Source organism: Muscardinus avellanarius (assembly GCF_963383645.1).
Source record: "Muscardinus avellanarius genome assembly, chromosome: 6".
Lineage (NCBI taxonomy): Eukaryota > Metazoa > Chordata > Mammalia > Rodentia > Gliridae > Muscardinus > Muscardinus avellanarius.
Genome location: NC_137791.1, coordinates 77861886 through 77881740, shown reverse-complemented (window position 1 = coordinate 77881740; position 19855 = coordinate 77861886). Strand labels below are relative to the sequence as shown.

General features: G+C 40.2%; 1 protein-coding gene across 5 annotated transcripts in view; it reads left to right on the top strand.

Annotated features, from left to right (window-relative positions):
* Positions 1 to 19855, top strand: part of USO1 (USO1 vesicle transport factor) — a gene marked incomplete at both ends in the record, with an annotated part of 108364 nt that overhangs the window by 9208 nt on the left and 79301 nt on the right. For all 5 annotated transcript variants that reach the window (XM_080697563.1, XM_080697562.1, XM_080697560.1 and 2 more), the window contains 3 exons: positions 8483 to 8569; positions 8649 to 8713; positions 16450 to 16526. In XM_080697563.1, the coding sequence (XP_080553689.1) occupies positions 8483 to 8569; positions 8649 to 8713; positions 16450 to 16526 (229 nt within the window). The remainder of the gene's footprint in view (positions 1 to 8482; positions 8570 to 8648; positions 8714 to 16449; positions 16527 to 19855) is intronic.

Below are 19855 nucleotides of genomic sequence, written 5' to 3'. Positions count from 1 at the left end.
CTTACTAAGTTGGGGAGGGCCTCGCTAAGTAGCTAGCTGAAGCTGGCCGCAAAACAGGATCTCTCTGTCTCAGCCTCCCAAATACTGGGGTTATAAGCCTGCACCACCATGCACGGCTACCTATAGCTGCGCGCCCCCCCCCCCTCTTTTTTGGTGGTACTGGGGATCCTGGAAATCCTTCTACCTCTGGGCTGCACTCCCAGACACCTATTTTTTTTATATTTTTATTTGGAAACAGGGTCTCCTAAATTAGCGAGGCTGGCTTCAAACCTGCGCAATCCTCCTGTCTCCGCCTCCCAAGCGCAAGCGTGGGGGATTACCACACCCAGCTTAGCTCCCCCCCCCTTTTTTGAAAAGGGGTCTTGCAGCTGGGCGTAGTGGCACATGCCTATAATCTTAGTTCTTGGGAGGATCACAGGTTCAAGGACAGCCTCAGCATATATTGAGACTATCATCAACCTAGCTAGATTGTGTTTCAAAATTAAAATAAAATAGGGCTGAGAGTGTAGTTTAGAGGTAGAATGCCCCTGGGTTGAATCCCAGTAGCTGGGTGCAGTAGTACACTCCTGTAATCCCAATACTTGAGAAGCAGAGACAGGAGTATCTCAAATTTTAAGCCAGCCTCAGCAACTTCATGAGATTGTCTTAAAATAAAATATAAAATAAGGTTAGGGTAGTCTAGTGTGGTGGCGCACACTTGTAATCCCAGTACTTGGGAGGTTGAGACAGGAGGATCGCAGGTTTGAGACCAGCCTCAACTACACAATGAAGCCCTCCACAACTTAACAAGACCCTGTTTCAAAATAAAGAATACAAAAATGGGCTGGGAGTGTAGTTGGGAGGTAGAACGTTCCTGGGTTCAATCCCAATACCACAAAGAAAAGTAGATCTGGGGGTATAGCTTGAAGGTGGACAGCCCCTGGGTTCAAACCCCATCACACACACACACACACACACACACACACACACTGTAGAAAGTAGTCTAGGTGGGCCTCCATGTACCCAACTAAAGTACAGGATTTCTAATAACTCAAAAGAAGAGGAGAGATGACAGTGGGGCACCATTATATAGTATGGAGTTGATTTTTCAAACAAGAGTAAATGGAATCATAAGTCTTTGAGATCTATATTTTCTGTGTGTATATGTGTGGTATTGGAAATTGGGCCCAGCGGCATTCTACCTTTGAGCTATGTACCCAGACTTTATTTTTATTTGGAAACAGGGTCTCAGTAGGTTGATGAGAGTCCCACTACTTGCTGAGGCTGTCCTTTAATCTGCAATCCTCCTGTTTTAGCCTTCCGTTTACTTAAGATTATAAGTGTGCACCATCTCATGCCCAGTTCAAAATCTTTAATTCCTTTTTTTTTTTTTTTTTTTTTTGGTATTGAGAATTGAACCCATGGACATTCTATCTCTGAATAGAAGTTTGAAACAGGGTCTCGCTAGGTTGATGAGAGTCTCACTATTTGCTAGGCTGTCCTCGAACCTGTGATCCTTCTGTCTCAGCCTCCCAAATAGTGGGATTACAAGCATGTGACACCATGCCTGGCATCAAAATCTGTAATTTCTAAATAGAAATTAAGTATATTTGTGCTATATAAATTTTGTTTGGTAAATAGCTATGAAAAATACAGGCCTGTGCTTGGACTAAAACATGGACAAGTCTTTTTAGGGTTTGGAACATATGTAATATATTTTCCTTTCATTTTATTTCAGTTGTCTGTAAAGAGTATCAACATAAGACTTCCTTATGGAGAGATCACTTATTCAGAAACTTCAACCATCTGGAATATTATTAGGAGGTAATGAAGCCTCCACATAGCAAACATGAAGGTTGCAAAGTCCATGTGCTCAATCTCAGTCTCAAGCCTGAGTAATTAAGCCTGGATTTTGAATGGCCTTTTAGAGACATTTGTGATGGGAATGACGGCAGAAAGCCTAATATAAGACTAATATAGAGCCATAAGAAGCTTGATAATAAGATTTGCTAACATGTATTGATGGTTTGTAGGTACCCATTATTATACAAAGCCTTTTATATTTATTCTTTCATTTAACATCTTAAGATATTGCATATCAGAGCTGGGCATGCATAGTGCACGTTTATAATCCCAGCATTTGGGAGGCTGAGACAGGAGAATCTGTGGTTCAAGGACAGCCTCATCTACTACTTAATGTGGCCCTTTGCAACTCAGTGAGACACTGTTTGAAAATAAAGAATAAAAAATAGGACTAGGGGTATAGCTATGAGGTAGTAGAATGTCCCTGGGTTCCATCCCCAGTACCAAAAAAAGAAGAAAATCATCCAGTAGAAGACTTAAATTTATATTCTAAGGAAGTAGTAATGTTCTTTCTTTTTCAATGAATAAGACAAAAAGCTTGTAACTAATTTTAGAATACCATCAGAAAACGCTAAAATGAAAGGGCCATATTGGTGCCTGGCAGAATGGTTTTGTTTTTTGTTTTTATTTTATTTTATTTTTTTGGTGGTACTGGGGTTCTTGAAAGCCCTTCTACCTCCGGGCCACACTCCCAGACCTATTTTTACATTTTTATTTTGGAAACAGGGTCTCCTAAGCCATCGCACACGGCTGGCTTCGAACCTGCGCGATCCTCCTGTCTCCACCTCGGGGGGATTGATTACAAGCGTGCGCCGCCACGCCCAGCTTATTATTTATTATTGTTGTTTGATGGTGCTGGGGCTCCAACTGAGGACACCATGCATGCCCAATAAGTTTTATATTCTAACTCTGACTGTTTTGGGGTATGCTTGTTATTTAAATCTCCAATTGAAAACAAACATACTTTCCATTAAATCCCAACATTTTATTTGAGGATAAAAATAATTAATCTATGTCGGGCGTGGTGGCGCACGCTTATAATCCCCGCACTTGGGAGGTGGAGACAGGAGGATCGCGCAGGTTCGAAGCCAGCCTCGCTGGCTTAAGAGACCCTGTTTCCAAATAAAAGTATAAATAAGTCTAGGAGTGTAGCTCGGAGGTAGAAGGGTTTCCAGGAACCTCAGTACCACCAAAAATATAATAAAAAATAGAGCTGAGGGTGTGGCTCAGAGGTAGAATGCCCCTAGGTTCCATTCCCAAAACCGCAAAAAATAAATTAGTTAAATTAAAATAGGATTGGGAGTATAGCTCAGAAGTAGAATGACCCTGGGTTCAATCCAGCACCACAAACACACACAGAAATTCATCTAGCTTGGTACAATGGCTCATACCTGTAGTCCCAGCTGCTGGGGAGGCTAAGATGGGAGGATTACTTGAATCCAGAAATTCAATACCAGCCTGGCTCACATAGTGAGAATCTTATCCTTTTTTTTTTTTTAAGTGGTTTATCTGTTTGTTTTATTTTTAACACTCAAGATTAATAGATAAAGAGAATCTATATTTTCCTAAAAATACTCCTTTTTGGGAGGGTTCTTGGGATTGAATCTGGGAGCATTCTATCTCCAGTCTGCACCCCTAGCCCTATTTTATTTTTGTGAACAAGGTCTCAGTTACTGAGGACCACGCCAAGTTGCTGAGGCTGATCTCAAACCTGCGATCTTCCTGTCTCAGTTTCCCAAGTACTGGGATTACAGGAATATGCCACTATACTGGGCTGTGGGTGTGTTTTTAAAGGATGAGTTCTTAAGGTAGAAGTTCCTGACCAGAAAGGTATTTAAACGTTTGCTAGGCAAATATTCCTACCACTAAACTACATCCCCAGTCCTTCTGCCTCGGCCTCCCAAGTAGTTGGGATTATAGGTGTGTACCATCCAGCTAATTTATATTTTTGTTTATCCTTAATATTATTGTGTGTGTGTGTGTGTGTGTGTGTGTGTGTGTGTGTGTGTGTGTTGGTACTGGGATTGAACCCAAGAGCATTTTACCTCCGAGTGACAACCCCAGCCCTAATTTGTGTGTGTGTGTGTGTGTGTGTGTGTGTGTGTGTGTATGTTTTACTGGAGATGGAATCTGGGGCATTGTACCTCCAAGCTAAACCCCCAGCCCTATATTTTAGTCTTTTTAGGTTTATTTATTTATTTATTTATTTACTTTGTGTGTGTGTGTGTGTGTGTGTGTGTGTGTGGTACTGGGGGTAGAATCCAGGGGCATTTCTACCTCGGGGCTATACTCCCAGTCATATTTGATATTTTATTTAGAAACAGGGTCACACTAAGTCACTGAGAGTCTCACTAAGTAGCTGAGGCTGGCTTTGAACCTGTGTGATCCTCTTGTCTCAGCCTCCCAAGCGCTGGGATTACATGCGTGTGCCACCACACCTGGCTCTTTTTAGTTTTTGAAACGGTCTTACTGAGTTGTGAAGGGCATTGCTAAAAGTAGCTAAGGCTGTCCACAGACTGTGATCCTCCATTATCTGCCTCCCGAATGCTGGGATTACAAGCGTGCACCACCACGCCTAGCCCCAGCCTACTTTCTTTCTTTTCTTTTCTTTCTTTCACTGGGAGTGGAACCCAGAAGCTTTCTTTCTTCCTCCAGGCTATACTACCAGACCTATTTTTTTATATTTTATTTGGAAACAGGGTCTCAACTAAATTGCTGAGAACCTCGCTAAGTAGCTGAGGCTGGCTTCAAACCTATGCAGTCCTCCTGTCTCGGCCTCCCAAGAGCATGTTTATTCTTTATTTTGAAGAATATGATTTTTTTTTTTTTTTGGTGGTACTGGTTCATGTAGCCCTTCTACCTCCAGCTAACTCCCAGACCTATTTTATATTTTTATTTAGAAACAGGGTCTCTTAAGCCAGCACAGCTGGCTTCGAACCTGCGCAGTCCTCCTGTCTCCGCCTCCCAAGTGCGGGAATTACAAGTGTGTGCCACCATGCCCGGCACAGAATTCTTTATTTTTAAACAAGGGCCTCACTAAGTAGCTGAGGCTTGTTGTAAACCACAATCCTCCTGTCTCAGCCTCTCGAATGCTGGGATTTCAAGTGTGCGCCACCACACCTGGCTTTATTCTTTATTTTGAAACAGGTCTCACTAAGTTGCAGAGGACCTCACTAAGTGGCTGAGGCTGTCTGTGAACCCAGATCCTCCTGTCTCAGGGTGTGCCACCATGCTCGGCTTGATAGTACTATTTCAAAATTATTTTTCTTGAAGAAGGCAGACATGATGGTGCATGCTGGTGGTCCCAGTACTTGGAAGCTGACATAAGAGGATCTCAGGTTCAAGACTACCCTCAGTGACTTAGCAAGACTATCAGGAAACTAGCAAGACCCTTTTTCAAAACAAAAAATAAAAATGCTGGAGATGTAAGTTGGAGGTAGAAGGCCTCTGGATTCAATCCCCAGCACCTCTCCCACACACACCCATTTACAACAAGGCTCAAATAAGAAAGAGCATGTTTAGAATTCAAGACTGAAGATAGAAATAAAACAAATTCTCCCAAACTCTAGGATTATGATCATCACCCGCAAATATTTTTAAAGGTAAATTTTTCTAAAAACAAAATTACTTTTTTCCCCCACCACTTGGGAGGCAGAAACAAGATCACGGCCATCCTCAGCTACTTAATGAGGGCCTCCACAACTTAGGCCCTATTTCAAAATAAAGAATTTTTTAAAATGGGGCTGGGATGTAGCCCAGAGGTAGAATACCCTGGGTTCAATCCCTAGTTTAAAAAAAAATTACTTTTTAGTAATTTTTTTAGAACCCAGGGGCATTCTACCTTCAAGCTGCACCCCAACCATATTTTTAATCTTTATTTTGAAGCAGCGTCTCACTAAGTAGCTAGGCTGGCTGAGAACCTGCAAGTCTCCTGTCTCAGTCTCCCAAGTACTGAGATTACAAGCATGTGCCATCATGCCTTGCTTAAAATTCATATTTTAACACCAATCTATATACCAACCAAAAGTGGGGCCAGGGCTGGAGTTTAAGCCCTTTGTGGTGCTTGCTGAGTACTTCAAGGGAGAGAATCAGAGCTTAAGGGCTCAGGCTAAGACCCCCGAAGAAATTATAAAAGATGTACAAGACTCAAGTAGAGAAAATTGCAGTGCTACTGAAGAAAACTATTTTTTGGCTTAAGGAATTCTTTAAACAGAGCGATGAGGTTCATATTTTCCAAAGATAATTAAGTAATTTTTTTTTTTTGGCAGTACTGGGGATAGAACCTAGGGGCATTCTACCTCTGAGCTACACCCCCAGCCCTATTTTTTTATTCATTATTTTGAAACAAGGTCTCACTGAGTTGTAAAGGGTCTCACTAAGTAGCTGAGTCTGTACATGAACTACGGTCATCCTTTCTCAGCCTCCTGAATGCTGGGATTACTAGCGTGTGCCATCACGCCTGGATGTAGTCATACGTCTTTTTTTTTTTTTTTTTTTGCAGTACTGGGGATGGAACCCAGGGGCATTTTACCTCTGAGCTACCCCAGTCCCATTTTTAACTCTTTATTGAAACAAGATCTCACTGAGTTGCAGAGGGCCTCACTAAGTAGCTGAGGCTGTCTGTGAGCTGTGATCCTCCTGTCTCAGCCTCCCAAATGTCGGGATTACAAGCGTGCACCACCATACCTGGCTTTAGTCATACATCTTAATGGAGTACAAGATGATAGAGGCATACGTGCACATCACCCAATTAGCCCTTACCCAATTCCCATCCCATTCCCTCCTCCCTCCCTCCTTATGTTTGGCTTAGTGATTGACTTTGATATGTTTGTTAATGTACATTCTGTACATTAGGGAATTTAGTTACTTCTAAATGTGAACAATTTGAATAAAATAAGAAAGCAAAGTTGGACTTAGTTATCACACTATATCTGCAATATTGAAATGCAAATCAGAGCCAGGTACATGCCTGTGGAGGTACAGGATAGCTTTAGCAACTTAGACTCTCAGCAACCTAGCAAGATCCTTTTTCATAAAATAAAAAAGGCTGAGGGAACAGCCAGGCAGGGTAGTAGTACATGCCCAAAATTCTGGTATTTGGGAGGTTGAGATAGAAGGATCATGGGTTTGAGAACAAACATTTAGCCAGGCCCTCAACAAGTTAGTGAGAACCTGTTTCAAAATAAAAATAGGGCCAGGGATGTAACTCATAGGTAAAATGCCCCTGGGTTCAACCCCTATATTCATTATAGATATTTCCCCTAATATTTAACTAAAAAGCACAGTGATTTTTCTCCTGTTTTTTTCTTAGAAGATATGTATATTTGTGTGTGTGTTTCTAGTACTGGGAAATGAACCCAGGGTGTTCTGCCGCTCAGCTATACTCCCAACCCTGTTCCATTTTTAAATATTGAAACAGGGTCTCACTAAATTGCTGAGACTGGCCTCAAACCTGTGATCTTCCTGTTTCAGCCTCCCAAGTACTGGGAGTATAGGCTGTGCCTTTGCGCTTCGCTCCAGATTCTTTTTGAGGGCAGCTTTATATACGTACATAGTTTGGTACTTTTGCTTCAGTGGGCCCATAATTTACTTATGTATGTTTTGTGACTTTTACCCTTCTCACTATTATTTGTGGTTTTCTGTGTGTGTGTGTGTGTGTGTGTGTGTGTGTGTGTGTGTGTGTGTGTGGTGTACTGGGAATGCAACCTAGGAGCATTCTGCCTTTGAGCTACACCCCAGCCCTATTTTCATTCTTTATTTTGAAACAGGGTCTCATTAAGTTGCAGGGGGCCTCACTAAGTAGCTGAGGCTGGCCTTGAACTTGTAATTCTCCTGTCTCAGCCTCCCAAGTACCGGGATTACAAGTGTGTGCACCACGCCTGATTATGATATGCATGTTAAGAAAGCTTTGATTCTACTAATTATCTCTCCTAATTCCTTGTTTTTTTAAATTTATTTAATTTGACTTTTACCCCTTCCCACTTTTCACATCTTGAAGAAAAATTGGTTGGATCCCTGTAATGAGATTATACTAGCTCCTGGATAAGTAGATTTATATTTGTGAAAGACCACTTCCACAATGTCCCAGTCATTGATTTTTTTTTTTTTTTCAAAATTCAATGATTTAAAGCCAGGTATGGTAAGTGTGCACTTGTAACCCCAGTACTTTGGAGGCTGAGACAGAAGGATGGCAGGTTTGCAGCCAGCCTCGGCTACTTAGTGAGTCTCTCTGCAACTTAGTGAGACCTTATTTCAAAATAAAGAATAAAAAATAGGGCTGGGGGTATAGCTTTTAGGTAGAATGCCCCTAGGTTCCATCCCCAGTACCACCAAAAAAAAAAAAGATTGATATAAATTTATGGTAAAGCCAGGTGTGGTGGTGCATATTTGTAATCCTGGTACTTGGGAAACGGAAACAAGAGGATCACAGGTTTGTGGCCAGCCTCAGCAGTTTTTGAGGCCCTCTGCAACTTAATAAGATCCTGTTTTAAAATAAAGAATGAAATAGATCTGTGAGTATAACTTGGAGATAGAATAATACCCCTAGATTCCACCCCCCCAAAAAAAAGATTTAGGGTGAAAGGGCTTTACGGTTTCTTTTTCTCCTTTTTCTTAATGCTATTTTATTTTTCAATGACAGATTCAAAAGCTTTGTGATCGAGTAGCCTCATCTACTTTATTAGACGATCGAAGAAATGCCGTGCGTGCCCTCAAATCATTATCTAAGGTCTGTAATACTGTAGAAATTCATGTTTCCTAAGTTGGATGTTGGTTATTTTTATAACCTTCCTTTTTTTAATGTGCAGAAATATCGCTTGGAAGTGGGTATTCAGGCTATGGAGCATCTCATCCATGTTTTACAAACAGATCGGTAAGTCTCTGTTTAATGATTTTTTTCTCCCTAATTTTTCTTGAACTTAATTTGTGTTAGAGTTAGCATCATTATTCCAAAAGATAGTGACACATTAAAGCTATTAAGTTTTTACTCTCAGTTGTCACTTCTGTAAGTATTCTTAGGTGTTAGGTGTAAACCGTTATGCTAAGCATTAGGGTAGGGGTAGCAATAAGATGAAATAACTGCTATTTTTTTTTTTTTTTTTTTTTGCGGGTCTGGGGGTGGAACCCGGGGGCATTTGACCTCCGAGCTATACCCCCTGCCCTATTTTTTATTCTTTATTTTGAAAATGGGTCTCACTGAGTTGTAGAGGGCCTCACTAAGTAGTTGAGGCTGTCCGCAAACCGCAATCCACCGGTCTCAGCCTCCTGAATGCTGGGGTTACAAGCATGCGCCACCACACCTGGCTGAAATAACTGCTAATTAAAGGCTTAAGATTGAGGGTTGGAGTTGAGCAAATAAAAATTTTGATGCTCACTTAGATATACCATGTTATACTCTGATATAATGGTATATTATAGTTTATTAGTTATCTAGACTTTACTGTTTTTTAGGGAAATAAACAGCACAAATATGTCAAGTGTTAAATCTGGTGCGTATTATGGGAAAATGACTCTGTTTTTATTAATTACTTAATTTATTTATTGTGGAACTTGGGCTTGAATCCAGAGGTGTTCTACCACTTAAGCTACACTCCAGCCCTATTTTGTGTGTGTGTGTGTGTGTGTGTGTGTGTGTGTGCGCGCGCGCGCGTGTGTGTGTGGCACTGGGGATTGAACCCAGGAGCATTCTACCTCCAAGCTATACCCCAGCCCTATTTTTTATTCTTTATTTTGAAACAGGGTCTCACTAAATTGCAAAGGGCCTCACTAAGTAGTTGCGCCTGGCCATAAACCTGCAATCCTTCTGTCTCAGACTCCCAAGTACTAGCATTACAAGCATGCACCACCACGTCTGGCTATCCCAGTCTTATTTTACCTTTTTTTTTTTTCCCCAGTACTGGGGATTGAGCCCAGGGGCATTCTACCTTAGAGATATACCACCAGCCCTATTTTTTATTCTTTGTTTTGAACAGGGTTTCACTGAGTTGCAGAGTGCCTCACAAAGTAGCTGAGGCTGGTTGTGAACCTGCGATCCCCTTGTCTCAGCATCCTAAGTACTGGGATTGTAAGTGTGCACCACCATACCTGGCTTCTATTTTACTTTTTAATTTGAAACAGAATTTCATTAAATTGCTGAGGGATTTGTTAAATTGCTGAAGCTTTCCTTGAACCTATGATCTTCCTGTCTAGCCTTCTAAGCACTTGGATTACAGGCATACACCACCAGGCCTGGTTTTTAGCCTACTTTTAACTTTTTAAATTTCCATTTTTAAGCCGGCCATGGTGGCACACACTTGTAATCCCAGTACTTGGGAGGCTGAGATAGGAGTATCGCAGGTTCATGATCAGGCTCAGCTACTAAGGCCCTCTGAAACTTAGACCCTGTTTCAAAATTAAGGTAAAAAAATGGGCTGGAGTTTTAGCTCAGAGGTAAAATGTCCCTGGATTCCATCCCCAGTACTGCAAATAAAATAAAATAAAAAAATCCATTTTTAGGTATATTTATCTGCATCTTTAGTTTTAATTAACAGTACATTGATAACTTTCAAATCTTACCTCTGGCCAGGCATGGTGATATACACCTGTAATGCCGGGTTTTTGGAGGCTGAAACAAGAGGATTGTGGATTTGAGGCCAGCAACTTAATGAGACCCTGTTTCAATTAAAAAAAAAAAAAAAAAAAAGAGCTGAGGGTATAGTTCAGAGGTAGAATACCTCAGGGTTCCATCCTCAGTATCAAAACAAAATACCACTTACCTCTGGTTTAATATGTTTTTCAAGCTTTAGTTTTCATCACACATTTGTACCACAATCTCTCTTGGGTACCTCAAATCAAAATATTCAGTTATTTTATCTCTGGTCTTCCTTCTCTTAACCTTTCTTTGCCTTCAACTGCCTTTTGCCTAAGTTTATCACAGTCAGTAATACTCTTCCATTCAACAAAGATTCATGCTGAACTCATCAATCTGTTTAACCCATTATGTCTACATAGTCTGAAGAACAATTGGAATTCGTGATTTTCTGTTTCCTTTGTTGGCCTTAGTTTTACCTCTCAGCATCTATCACTTAAACCATTTCCAAATTTAGTGGCTCAAAATAAATATATATTATTTTGTAGTTTCTGTGGATCAGAAATTGAGGAGCAGCTTAGCTCGATCAGCCTAAGGTCTCATGAGATTATAGTAAAGATCAGCAGGACATCAGTCATCTAGAAGTTCTCCTGGGCCAGGAGTCTGATTGCAAGAAGGCTCATTCACTGCTCACTGGTGTTGGCAAGAGGACTCAGTTCCTCACTTTGTTGCTCTTGCCCCAGGGCTGCTTGAGTATCCTCATGATATGACAGCTGGCTCCAGAACAAGGTATCTTAGGGAGAGAACTAGGAGAAAGCCAGTATGTCTTTTACAATTTAGAAGTCATATCCCATCAATCCATCTACATTCAGTTGTCAGAAGTAAGTTAATAAGTATGGCGTACTTATGTGTGTGTGTGGGGGGGTACTAGATACTAGGGATGTAACCCAGGGATATTCTACCTCCGAACTACACCCCCAGCCCTATTTTTTATTTATTTTGAAACAGAGTCTCACTAAGTTGCGGAGGGCCTCACTAAGTAGCTGAGGCTGATCTTGAACCTGCAATTCTCCTGTCTTAGCCTCCCAAGTACTAGGATTAAAAGCATGTGCTTCGGGCGTGGTGGTGGCACATACTTGTAATCCCTGCGCTTGGGAGGCGGAGACAGGAGGATCGCGCAGGTTCAAAGCCAGCCGCGCTGGCTTAAGAGACCCTGTTTCCAAATAAAAAACATATATAAAAAATAGATCTGGGAGTGTAGCCCGGAAGTAGAAGGGCTTCCAGGAACCCCAGTACCACCACCACCCCCCAAAAAAAGCATGTGCTACCATGCCCAGCTATGGCATACATTTAAGGAGAGGAGAATTAGTTTCCACCTTTTAAAAGGGGTTGTATCAAAGAGTTTTGGACAGAGTTTAAAATAACTACTACCTCCAAACTATCGTTTGTCTCTGATCTTTTTGTTTCTTACCTACTTATTGCATTTCACCACCTCAGTGTGGTGTGAAATTTCTTGAGGCAAAGAACATAAGCTTTTTTTTTTTTTTTTCCATTACTGGGGATTGATTCAGCCCTTTGCATTCTACCTCCAAGCTACACCTCCAGCCCTATTATTTATCTTTTACTTTGAAACAGGGTCTCACTGAGTTGCAGAGGGCCTCACTAAGTACGTAAGGCTGGTCACAAACCTGCGCTCCTCCTGTCTCAGCCTCTCAGGTACTAGGATTACAAGCATGTGCCTCCATGCTGGCTCAGAATATGAGCTTTTTAAAGATCTGGTAGTGTGTATCTGTCTAGCTCATAGCCTGTTTAGCAGTTGTGATTCAGCAGTGCTGAACTCCTTGTTCATAGTAGTTAGTACCTTTCTCCTTTCCAGACAGTGTGACCTACATGGATTACTTCTCCAAAGCCAGTTAAGTCTTGTGCATTTGAATAAACACATTGGCTGTGTTAGAACTGTGTGATTAATTTCATAGTGGGTAATTATGGGAGGTAGAATAATGGCTCCCCCATTAGGTCTACAACCTAAGCATCAAACCTGTGAATGTTACTTTATTCGGCAACAGGGACTTTTGCATATGTAATTTATCTAAGGACCTTGTGATGGGAGACTATATTGGATTATCTAGGAAGATACAGTGTAATAGTAATAGTAAGGGTCCTTAAAAGCAGAACAGGAAGGCAAAAGAAGAGATCAGAGCATGGTGATATGAGAGACATTTGACCCACTATTGCTTCTTTGAAAATGGAGGAAGAGAGCCTTGAGCCAAGAAATGTGGGTAGCTTCTGGAAGAGCTGGAAAAAGACAAGGAGATTAGTGTAATGATATACATACTTACAGTCTTTATCCCATGTGTGTTAAATCATATTTGCATTTTTCACTAAGCCTTAAAAATTAATAATGACACTTCGTTTATAAAGTGGTTTTTATTGTCTTTTTTTTTTTTAAATAGTATTGAGGATTGAACCCAGGGGCATTCTAGCTCCCAGCTACACCCCCAGCCCTATTTTTTTTTTTTTGAAACAGGGTCTCATTAAGTCGCTGAGGTTGGCCCCAACCTTCCATCTTCTGTCTCAGCCTTCCAAGTACTGGGATTACAAGCAGGCACCACCAAGCGGGGCTCTTATTGTCATAAGACAATAAGACATAAATTTGTAGATATTCTTGATTAAGGAGTAGTCTGTTTTGGGGGGTACTAAGGATTGAACCCAGGGGCATTCTACCTCTGAGCTATACCTCCAGCCCTATTTTTAACCCTTCATATTTATTTATTTATTTATTTATTTATTATTTATTTTGGTGGTACTGGGATTCCTGGAAACCCTTCTATCTCCAGGCTACACTCCCAGACCTATTTTATACTTTTTTTCTTTTTCCAAGTTTGGGGATGGAACCCAGGGGCATTCGACCTCTGAGCTACACCCCCTGCCCTATTTTTTATTCTTTATTCTGAAACCAGATCTCACTCTGTTGCAAAGAGCCTACTAAGTAGCTGAGGCTGGGAAAGAAAAAAAGCAAAGCTCCTTTGAGCCTTCTAGGCTTTTATCCACTTTTTTATTATAATTTTGTAGTACTGGGAATTGAACACAAGGGCATCCTCCAACCTACACTCCCACCCTATTTTTTATTCTTTATTTTTGGAACAGGGTCTCACTAAATTGTGGAGGGCTTCACTAAGAGCTGACGCTGGCCGTGAACCTGTGAGATTTTTTTTTTGGCACAACTGGGGGTGGGACCCAGGGGCATTCTACATCGAAGCTCTACCATAGCCCTATTTCTTATTCTTTATTTTGAAACAAGGTTTCACTAGGTTGATAAGAGTCTCACTACTTGCTGGGGCTGTCCTCAAACCTGTGACCCTCCTGTCTCAGCCTCCCAAGTACTGGGATTACAAGTGTGTGCCATCACACCCAGCGTAGTAGTTTTAATTTGCATTTTCCTAATGACTAATGATATTGGACATCTTTTCATATGCATATAGGCCATTTTGTATTTCTTTTTTTTTTTTGAGAAATGTCTATTTAAATTCCTTGTTTTGAAAATCAATTTATTAGTTGGGGCGTGGTGGCACATGCTTGTAATCCCAGTATTTGGGAGGCTGAAACCAGAGGATCCAGATTCTTAGCCAGGCTCAGCTACTTCGTTAAGGCCCTCTGCAACTTAGTGAGATCCTGTTTCAAAGTAAAGAATAAAAAAAAAAAAATAGGGCTGGGAGTGTAGCTCAGAAGTAGAGTACTCCTTGGTTCAACTCCTAGTACTGCAAAGTAAAATAAGATTGATGTGAAGACAGTGTCCAAACTCAATCTTTTTTTTTTTTTTTTTTTTGCGGTCTGGGGATGGAACCCAGGGGCATTCAACCTCCAAACTACACCTCCTGCCCTATTTTTTATTCTTTATTTTGAGCTATATCCCCAGCCCTATTTTATTTTTATTTTGAAACAGGGTCTCTCTAGATTGATGAGATTCTCAGTAATTGCTGAGGCTGTCCTTGAACTCATCCTGTCTCAGCCTCCAGTACTGGGATTACAGAGATTCTCAGTAATTGCTGAGGCTGTCCTTGAACTCATCCTGTCTCAGCCTCCAGTACTGGGATTACACGCGTGCACCACCATACCCAGATACATCTGGGATTTTTTTTTTCCAGTAATGTGGATGAACCCAAGGGTATTGTATCACTGAGCTACACACACCCCCAGCCCTGGGTTTTATTCTATTTGTTTGTTTGTTTGTTTATTTTGTGGTAGTGGTGGTGGAACTCAGAGGTTTTTCTACCTTTGGGCTATATTCCCAGACCTATTTATACTTTATTTAGAAACAGGATCTCACTAAGTTGCTGAGAGCCTCACTAAGTAGCTGAGGCTGGCTTCAAACCTGTGTGATCCTTGTCTCAACCTCCCAAGCGCTGGGATTACAAGCGTGTGCCACCACGCCCGGCTTAGTCTTTTTATTTTTGAAACAGGGTCTCACTGAATTGCGAAGGGCCTCACTAAGTAGCTGAGGTTTTCCGTGAACCAAGATCCTCTGGTCTCAGCCTCCCAAATGTTGGGATTATAAGCGTGCACCACCACACCTGGCTTGCAGCTGGGATTTTGATAGGGATATATTACCAATTTATAAAATTGCCTTTTTCTCTCCATAAGCAGAATATTTTTTCACTTAATCTGTTCTTGGGTATTTGTTTTTGTTTTTGTTTTTTGTTTGTTTTGTTTTGTTTTTTGCAGTACTAGGGATGGAACCCAGGGACATTCTACCTCCGAGCTACACCCCCAGCCATGTTTTTTATTCTTTATTTTGAAACAAGGTCTCAATGAGTTGCAAAGGGCCTCACTAAGTAGCAGAGGCTGGCTGCGAACCAAGATCCTCCTGTCTCAGCCTCCTAAATGCTGGGATTACAAGTGTATGCCACCATGCCCAGCTAAATTGTGTATATTTTTAGTAAAACTTATGACAAAGTATTTTATTTATTTGTTTCAGTCTTTTTGGTGTTATATAAGTGAAATTGTTTTCTTAATTTTCTGACTAATTGCCTGGCAAATGCTTATAATCCCAGCAGGTTCAAGGACAACCTCAACAAGTAGTGAGACTCTCATCAATCTAGGGAGACCCTGTTTCAGAATAAAAATAAATTGGGGCTGGTGGTTAGCTCAGTGGTAGAATGCTCCTGGGTTCAATTACAAATACCACAAAAAAGAAAAAAAATTCTGATTATTCACTTTTTTTTGTATATTGATCTTGTGTCCTGTGACTTTGCTGAATTTGTTAATTAATTCTAATGGGTTGTTTGTGTGTTTGTTTTTATTTTGGTACTGAGGTTGAACCCAGGGCATTTCTACCTCCAAGCTGTACCCTCAGCCTTTTTTTTTTTTTTTTTTTTTTGCGGGTCTGGGAATGGAACCCAGAGGTATTTGATCTCCAGGCTATACCCCTGCCCTATTTTTTATTCTTTATTTTGAAACAGGGTCTCACTGAGTTGCAGAGGGCCTAACTAAGTAGCTGAGGCTCTCCACAAACTGCGATCCTCTAGTCTCAGCCTCCCAAATGCTGGGATTACAAGTGAGGGCCTCCCTAAATTTCCAAGTCTGGTCTCAGATCTATGATCCTCCTATCTCAGCCATCTAAGTGCTAGGATTACAGGCATGCACCACTGCGCCCAGGTAGTTTTTGTTTTTTGTCTTTTAGTGAGTATCTTATGATTTTCTATCTATAAGATATGTCATTTGTGTTTTTTGTTTGGGGTGTGTGTGTGTGTGACTAGGGATTGAACTCAGGGGCATTCTACCTCTGAGCTACATCTTCAGCCCTATTTTTTTATATTTATTTGGAAGGATGGTCTCACTAGGTTGATGAGACTGTCCTGGAACCTGTGATCTACCTGTCTCAGCCTCCCAAGTACTGGGATTATAAGCATGTACTGCCCAACTTAGAGTAGGTTTTTAGAAATGAAATTAATATTTTATCTCATCTTATCAAATAACTGTCTAAAAATAATTATAACAGTTTATACTCTAACTAGAGGTATATAATAATTTTTTTCTTCCAGTTCGGATTCTGAAATAATAGGTTATGCTTTGGACACACTATATAATATAATAGCTAATGATGAAGAAGAAGAAGTAGGTAAGTTTTATGTTTTTTTATATATAAGAGTTAATGGGATTATACCAAGTTTGCTTATTTTAAAGTGGGTTTATTTTATATAATTTTGCTTATAAGATTTTTTTTGTAAAATTAATAAAATATGTATAGTCCTTTAAAAGTATCTTTAGGATAATTGCTTTGAATGTAATTTGGAAAATTATTATTATTTTTTGTGTGTGTGTGGGTTTGGGGATGAAACCCAGGGGCATTCTACCTCTGAGCTTCACTTCCTGCCCCATTTTTTGTTTTATTTTTTATTTTGAAACAGGGTCTCACTAAGTTGCAGAGGGCCTCACTAAGTAGCTGAGGCTGTCCGCGAACCACGATCCTCCAGTCTCAGCCTCCCGAATGCTGGGATTACAAGTGTGCGCCATCACATCCAGCTTGGAAAATTAGAATGAGAGAGAATGAGATCCTTTTTTAAAGTATTTCCCTCTTTTTATTTGTTTTTAATTAGGAAGTGAATATTAGCCAATTTTGAATTAAATAACCCCCCTTCTGTTTTATTTCGTTGGTACTGGCGTTTGAAACTTCAAGGGACATTCTGCCTCTGAGTTACACCCCTAGTCCTATTTGTGTGTGTGTGTGTGTGTGTGTGTGTGTGTGTGTGTGTGTGTGTGTGTGTGTGTTGTACTGGGGATTGAACCTAGGGATATTATACTTCTGAGTTACATATCAGTACTATTTTTTTTTTTTTTTTTTTTTTTTGGTGGTACTGGGGTTCCTGGAAACCCATCTACCTCCAGGCTCCCAGACCTATTTTTATACTTTTTTATTTGGAAACAGGGTCTCTTAAGCCAGCATGGCTCCAGCACTATTTTATATTTAATTTTGAAACAGGGTCTCACTTAAGTTGCAAGGTTTTTTTTTTTTTTCAGTTTATATCTGATGTGAAATGATATGACTCCTTGAAATCCACACATTTCTTTGGTATGTCTTTCTTTTTCTTCTTCTTCTTTTTTTTTTTTTTTTGTGGGTCTGGGAATTGAACCCAGGGGTATGAGCTACACCCCCTGCCCTAATTTTTATTCTTTATTTTTAAACAGGGTCTCACTAAGTTGCACTAAGGGCCTCACTAAGTAGCTGAGGCTGTTCACGAACCGCGATCCTTCAGTCTCAGCCTCCTGAATGCTGGGATTACAAGCATGCGCTGCCACAACTGGCTTCCTTTCATTTTTTGTTTTAGAATACCTGCGTGTGTGTGTGTGTGTGTGTGTGTGTGTGTGTGTGTGTGTGTGTGTGTGTGTGTGTGCTGGGATTGAATTTAAAAACATTCTACCTCCCAGCTACACACCCCGTCCTATTTTTTCAGTAGCTGAGGCTGGCCAGAATCCGGATCCTCCTGTCTGTCTCCCAAGCACTGGGATAACAAGGTGCACCACCACGCCCAGCTCAAAATACTTGCATATTTAATAAGTAGTTTGTCATTTGTTGTCACTGTAAAATGATTAAAAGCCTACATTTTGTTATGTGTGTTGCAAAAATATAGACAGTGCTGTTGAAGAGTGCATTCCTCATATTAAATTGGCTATTGTAGTATGACATAAGAGGTTTTCTATTTTTTTAGAAAAAAGGTTGGACATATTCATATATTTTCTCAATAATTTTTTCAAGCCAGTCGTAGTGGCACACACCTATAATCCCACTACTTGGGAGGCTGAGACAGGAAGATCACAGGTTCTAAGACAGGCCCAGCAAATAGCGAGACTCTTATCAACCTAGCAAGATCCTGTTTAAAAGTAAATATAAAATAGGGCTGGGGCTTTAGCTTAGAGTCAGAATGTTCCTTGTTTAATCCCTAGTAGATATATTGACTTAGCACATATTTTGTTAAAATAAAAGAACAGAAATATAGGTAGGTATTAGCATCACAAAATATTAGTGATAATATTTAAAATTAAGTGTGTTGCCAGCCATGGTGGCACACGCTTGTAATCCTAGTGCTTGGGAGGCTAAAACAGGAGGATCCTGCAGGTTCGAAGCCAGCCTCAGCTACTCAGTGAAGCTCTCAGCAACTTAATGAGACTTTATTACCAAATAAAATATAAAATAGGTCTAGGAGTATAACCCTGTAGGTAGAAAGCCCCTGGGTTCCATCCCCAGTCCAAAAAGTAAAAAATATAAATAAATAAATAAATAAATAAATAAATAAATAAATAAAATGAAGTATGTTGAATAATTGCAGTTTCTTTGATTTAAATATATTTTTTCTAAAATGTTTATTTTTCTGTGATATAATAAGCTTACAAGATAAATTTTTTAATTTCTCACAAGTGAAAAATATTTATAAGCATAATATAGTACCCATGGAAAAATAAGTTGTTGGTCACATGATAATATTCAGGTAATATACACAAGAATACTTTAAAGGAAAAGATACTTATTTTCCCTAGTTTTTAAGATGAGAAAATTAGTAATCTTAGTACTTGGGAGGCTGAGAAAGGAAAATTATAGATTTGTGGCCAACCTCAGCAACTTAGTGAAGCCCTCCACAATGTAGTGAGCCCGTTTCAAAATATAAAGTAACAGCCGGGTATGGTGCCACATGCTTGTAATCCCAGTACTTTGAAGGCTAAAACAGAAAAATTGCAAATTTGAGGACAGCTTCAGCCAGTAGTGAAACTTTGTCATCAACTTAGCAAGACCTTGTTTCTTTCTTTTTCTCACTTTTTTTCCTTCCTTCCTTTTTCCCTCCCTCCCTCCTTTCCTTCCTTCCTTCCTTTTTTCCTTCCTTCCTTCTTTTTGTGGAATTGGGGATTGCACCTAGGGGAATTCTACCTCTGAGCTATACCCCCAGCCCTGTTTCAAAATTTAAAAAATAGTGTCAGGCATAGTGGCACACACTTGTGATTCCAGTATTTGGGAGGCTGAGACAGAAGGATTGAAGGTTCAAGGACAGCCTCAGCAGTAGTGAGCTTCTCATCAACCTAATGCTACTCTGTTTAAAAATAAAAATAAAAATAAAATATGGCTGGGAGTATATCTCAGAGCTAGAATGCTCCTGAGATCAATCCCCAGTACCACCCACAGAGACAAAAATTAGGCTGGGGGCATAGCTTAGAGGTAGAATGCCTCTGGGGTCAGTCCCCAATACCCCTCCCTATACAAATAAATAAGTAAACAGACAAATAATAGGGCTAGGGGTATAGCTCAGAGGCAGAATGCCCCTGAGTTAAATCTCCAATACTGCCAAAAAAAGATTTTTTTCTTCTTTATTTTAGATTAGGAATTTAGTTGTTGGGTTTTTTTTTTTTTTTTTTTTTTTCTAGTTAGTATCTAGGTATAACTTCTGTCTTTAAAAAAGTATA